At 45.4% G+C, this 6,000-nt stretch overlaps 1 protein-coding gene across 1 annotated transcript; it reads left to right on the forward strand.

Annotated features, from left to right (window-relative positions):
* The first annotated feature begins 4,676 nt into the window (after positions 1-4,676).
* Positions 4,677-5,705, forward strand: LOC137789786 (somatostatin receptor type 5). Its single transcript, XM_068583572.1, has one exon. It carries the CDS (start codon positions 4,686-4,688, stop codon positions 5,703-5,705), a length of 1,020 nt encoding a protein of 339 aa, XP_068439673.1. The 5' UTR covers positions 4,677-4,685.
* Positions 5,706-6,000: the final 295 nt, after the last annotated feature.

The raw sequence follows: 6,000 nt of genomic DNA on the forward strand, positions 1-6,000 counted from the left end.
GAGTAAGTTCAGTTCTTTTTTTTTTTTTTTTTTTAGTTTTTACATTTAGGAAGCATGATGTAAGAACATTTCCCGGTTTTATCAGAGATTAAATCAAACATATCCCAGTTGTTGAAAATACAAAAATTGGCTGAAACTGGACAAAAGATGACAAACTAACACATCATAATGCAACAAGCAGTGTTATATTATTATGAATAGGTTTGTGGGGAGTCCAGTGTATAGTGTATGTCTGGTTTAAACAGTAGAGAAACTTAAACTTTACTTTAGAGTCTTCATTTGCTGCCGCAATTGAGAGTGAAACATTGTTCTATTTAATCTATTTAATGCATCTGAAAGCTTTACAAATTAAGATTCAACATTAAAAAAACACATTATCAGTATCAGATATGTTACATTCTTGTAGATAAAACTTACCCACAGTACTGGATATAAAAGATATAATTGTGTGACCACATACAATATTGAAAGGCGCCTATACACATTACACACTTCTTAATATAATATAGAAGTGTATAACACCGTAATAATAGTACTTTAATAACTACATTTTCTTAACAATTACCATTTCCCTTCTGTAACATTTCAATGCTCGAATGGCATTTGTAGATATATTTACAAGGTGGCAGTACAACTCACTTTTACTCACTTTTTGGCAGCATGTGTGTGCGTGCGGTAAACAAAAGCGTGTGTGTGTGTGTGTGTGTGTGTGTGCGGTTCATGGGTGTGTGTGGTACATGTGTGTGTGTGGTGCATGATGTGTGTGTAGGAGTGGGGGGGGCATGTGTGTCTGTGGTACACGTGTGTGTTTGTGTGTGTGTGTGTGTGTGTGTGTGTGTGTGTGTGTGTAAGTGTGTGTGTGTGTGTGTGTGTGAGTGTGTGTGTGTGTGTGCGTGTGTGTGTGTGTGTGTGTGTGTGTGTGTGTGTGTCTGTGGTGCATGTGTGTATTTTCTGCAGACGTTGCTGCGGAATTTCCTCTTCCCACTGGAAGTTTCCAGGATTGCTGCTCTCAATCACCTGGTAATTCCTAGGAATGTTGACCTTTGACTCGTGGACCGATCATCAGTAACTGAAGCACTGAATTTCCTGTTCTGATATTTCGGAAGTTGTTTGATAATCAGATATTAAACGTTTCCTGCACAGCACTGCAGCATTAATGCTGTCACACTGATGGCTTCATGAATTAAAAGAGTATTTTCATCATAACGACCATCCAAACACATCAAATATGCGCCATATTTCATCGTAAGTATTTCTAGTATACAGCAGTGAATTGAGGCAGGTTAAAAGATACTGTATCTCTTTATATATTTTGTCCGGAAGCAAGTTGACCACTACTGTTTTGGTGAATTCTTTCATAATTGTAAATTCCTGTCACTGACTGACATACCATGTGTTTCTATTGCATTATGATCTCTCTGGGGATAAGCTGTCCTTTCTGCCTTTTCTTCAGTGGGTTCCTGTGCTTGCAGGATTATTGAACAGCTGTGCATAACGATGGCTCAAGAAGAGTCACTCTTTGATTCAGAGAAACTGACTGAAGTTTACTGTCTGATGTGTTAGACCCCCCCGCTGTTTTTATGTTAATACAATATCAAAGCTCTTGCATTGGAAATATACAAACATGACATGACACTGCCTTTTTTTTGCATCATAATAGCGGGAATACACCACTAAAGACAACATTTAAGCATCAACCTTATTTTTTTTACGTACGTTTAAAGTATGCTTTCAATTAGATGTCTTAAAATACTTGCTGAAATCACCAACCGTTAGGGAATGTGTTAATATGCCACCTTGGATACAATAAATCCATCCACTAAGGGCATTTATATTAAGCCATAGCCGCCTTTTCCACTTTATTGATGAAACACAGATGTTACAGTGCAGTTGGGATCGCTCCTCGGCCAACATTCCCTGAAATATTTGACATTTCTCTGTCGCAATTGCAAGAATCCCGATTTGTCGTAATCGTGAGTACTCCGCGTTTATAGGCACCGCTGCCGGGAAACAAAAAGATGAAAATAAGCTGATATCTGGAAACAATAAACAAAACAATCATACATGTGGAGTTTCCAGATTCCTTCCGTGGCTTCCTCTCACTTCCAAGTATGTTGAAAGCTATTTTTATGTCTGATTCATATTTTACTGGAATTAAATAATTGAATGCAAGCTGTAGATGGTCTCTGTGTTTCATTTACGGCTGCTGGAAATGTCACCCTGTTAGCTCAGGCACTTTAGTCAAGACTGAAATATCTCAAAAGCTATTGGATGAATTTTGAACATATGTTCCCCAAAGCACAAGCCCTGATGATGTTTGACATTCAGATTTAAACATTTTGACAAATATTTAAGGCCCTTCAGGATAAATCCAAATGACTTGGACCTGATGGACTCGAGAAACACCAGCCGATAAATGTTTTTATTCAGTATAAAAGCTTGACGCCTATTACACTGAAGCATCATTTTTACAGACGTTCATGGTTTCCAGAGGGTGAATCTTTAAAACTTGGTTGATCCCACGACTTTTCACGTGGCTGGCATTTTTTTGTGTGTGAAATGTCTTGACAGGAATGGATTACTGAGAAATTTGCAAGTTGTCAATATTGCTATTGCTATGCCACCTTGCTAGCTTCAGCATTACCTTATGTGCGTGCTAACTCGCATTACGAAGAACATGAACATGGTAAGCATTATTCCTGCTGAACGCCGTCACGTCAGCAAGCTGATGCTAACGTATAGCTCAATGCACCAGTGTACCTACTGTACACAGCCTCACTGAGCTGCTAGCATGGGTGTAGCTGGTCTCTGCAAGACAAGAGTATAAAATGTGGTTTCTGGTGTTCACGCGTTGGAAGCTGACAGTGGAAGTAAAAACCTTGTGATGGGACGAAGGAAAAGGGGAGTCTTTGAACAGAGAATTCCTTAAAAGCTTATTTTTACAATAAACCGTGAAGTGTGTCTCAGCCTTGATTCTGGCAATGTGAAAGATCAACGCGGCTCGTGCTTTTGCTGTAGACAGAGCTGCAGCACTCGGTTATTAATGACAACATGTCCCCACAGTGAAATAGTGCCCGTGAAATACAAAGCTGTCAAACGTCTCCGAATTTAGCGCCATGAAACCACGATTCCAGTGATGTTTTTACGGGGGGCCGCGGTGTGTGAAGTGTTAGTCTCCGGGGGAGAGTTAAGCTGCAACCTAATCAGGACTTTAGACTACAAAGGCATTTTTTCCAGTTAATTGGAACCAGTCAAAAGCCAGAGTGCAGGTATGTCTTGAGGGAAACTGTGGCACCTGAAGAACAAGCGCTCTGTTATGGTCTTTGAAATGAGATACAATCACTGCATAGGGGTTAAAGTGATGAACAGCGGAGGGGAACACACTGGAGGTTTTCGGGGTAGGAGGGGGGGGGCGTGCCCGGGTTATTCCAGCTATGCGTGTCAGAGCGGCAACAGGACAGGGGTCATTACTCATCCAGAGTCTTTAATCTTGCCAACCCCACCCCTCCGCCGCCCACTCTTTTCAATCTACCCGTCTCTTTCCCTCTCCTCCTTTTCCAGCGTTTCACCTGACGGGCTTTCCGCTTCCTTGTCTCCTTTTCACCTTTTGCGTTTCCTCTTTCACCTCTTCCTTTGATAGAGTGGAGAAAAAAAAACTAGGGTGGAAGGGCTGGAGGAGGATGAAAGGAGTCGAGGAGGCAAAAAAAAAAGTCAAATGTCACAAAACTAAAGCTCCAAAAGAAAAACACGAGGCAGATTTCTCTTTCCTGTCTGGATTGTAAAGGTGGGTGGCCCGAGCAACGAGATAGTGTTATTATCTGCGTGTGTCTGTTTAGGTTTAGTTGTATGACCCCCCAGTGAACTGTCGTGAGACAAAATGGATGGTGGGGAGGTGGGGTGAAGTAAACAGAAGCAGAGGGGAGAGAAGAAAGAGTGGAGGGGGGGAAAAAAGTAATGAAAACAAAAGTATTGCAGCAGATGGGGCCAGGGTTTACCTTGGAAACAGCATTACGGCAGAGGAACTGGGGGAGTACTGCGGAGGGGCGTGAGCCAAGCTGGAGTTTATCTCTGGAGACTGATGAACAAGGGGCGAGGGGGGAGGCAGTTGGGTTTGAGAGTGAGTGAGTGTCTGCGTGTGTGTGTGTGTGTGTGTGTGTGTGTGTGGGTGGGTGGGGGGCGACACACTCCTCGCACACTGTGGGGGGAAGACATATAAAAGGGCTCCCAGGGAGAAAGAGTGGTCAGGCAAGCGAGTGGCCGTCCTGCTCATTTCCACACTGCTGTGCATCACAGAGTGTGTTTACGCCAGAGAGAGTGTGTGTGTTTGTGTGTGCGTCTGTGTCTGGGGGCGTGCGCACCTGTGTGTGGATCAGAGAGAAGCGTGCCGACTACCCCACCACAAAGGAATAAACTTTATTTCTTTTTTTTAAAAAGGGTGAACAATTGACCGAATAGGGGGAAGTTGAAGCGTTGCTGAAGCCCGACTGCCCTTGAACCTGAGCCCGGTGTTTGATTTTCACATTTTCTTTTGAGTCGTTTACTCCTCTCTCCCACCGTTGGGAGTTGACAGGCAGAATTCAAACAGAAGTGGAGATTTTGACCATCTGAGGTGCCACTCCTGTGACTGTAATTTGGACTTTTTTATTTCTTTTCTTAAAATAAATTATTGGATACGCTGAGGCAGAATGGGCGCCTCATCTCTATCAGATATAGACTACAACCAGACATATGTGGATGAGCACTATTTCCTCCAGGACCATATCGACGGCTACGGCATCACCATGGCCATACTCTACCTGGTGGTTTGCATCCTGGGACTAGCCGGGAACTCCCTCGTCATCATCGCCATTTTGAAACTGGACAAAATGTCATCCTCCACGACCGTGTACATTTTCAACCTGGCTCTGGCCGACGGACTCTTCATGGTCGGTCTCCCCTTCATAGCGAGCCAGAACTTCCAGAACAACTGGATGTTCGGCGACACCGTGTGCAAAGTGGTCATGGTGCTAGACGGCATCAACCAGTTCACCAGCGTCTTCTGTCTGACGGCGATGAGCGTCGACCGCTACATGGCGCTGGCCGACCCGCTGCGGTTCGCCCGCTGGAGAACGCCGCGCTGCGCCAAGATCGTCTCGGCGTTGCTGTGGCTGTTCTCGCTCCTGACCATCCTCCCCATGGCGCTCCACTTCTCGGCCGATCGAGGCCTGTGCATACCGGACCTGGTTTCCGACGCCTGGTGGCTCGGCATCCTGTCTTACACCTTCGTCATGGGGTTCGCTCTGCCGTTCATGGTCATGACGGCCTCCTACGCGGCGCTGCTGCTCACCCTGAGGGCCCAGCGGATCCGAGCGCCGCCGGCCAACCCGGAGAGCCACCGGCTGGAGCGCCAGGTCACCAAGATGGTGGTCGCGGTGGTGGTGGTGTTCGGGGTGTGCTGGCTGCCGTTTTACACCTTCAACTTCTGCTCCCTGTATCAAACCGGCGTGGTGCTGTCCTTCGCCCGAGCTTTTGAGTTCGTGGTGCTGCTGTCGTACTCGTGGAGCTGCGCGAACCCCATCCTCTACGCCTGCCTCTCCGACACCTTCTGGAGGCACTTCCGCACACTCCTGTGCCCTGCCGCCAAGTCCTCTCCCAGCATGCAGTGCAACACTGAACGGTACGACTTGAATGACACAGGTGTGCGGGATGTGACCATTCTGGCATAAGAGACGATGAAAAACGGACTTAGCATTTTGCTCCATTTCCTGTCATGGTGCTGTGCTTTTCATCTTTAAACCTTGTTTAAAACCTTATGACTTATTTGATGGTTTGTAGATATGTGATCGTTTGCTCCTTTGTAATATCTACACTTTACTTAGAATGTATAAATTGTACATACATTTCTTGCTCTGGGCGATTAGAGTCACTGGATTTGAGGTTTTTCTGTCCACTGCTGTCTCAACTGTAGGTGAACGGTCGGGTGTCTGACGAGATGGAGAGATTTTGTGTGGACTGTGGATG

The sequence above is a fragment of the Clinocottus analis genome, unplaced genomic scaffold (genome assembly GCF_023055335.1).
Source record: "Clinocottus analis isolate CAN_PGR_092001 unplaced genomic scaffold, fCliAna1.0.p SCAF_19, whole genome shotgun sequence".
Taxonomy (NCBI): Eukaryota; Metazoa; Chordata; class Actinopteri; order Perciformes; family Cottidae; genus Clinocottus; species Clinocottus analis.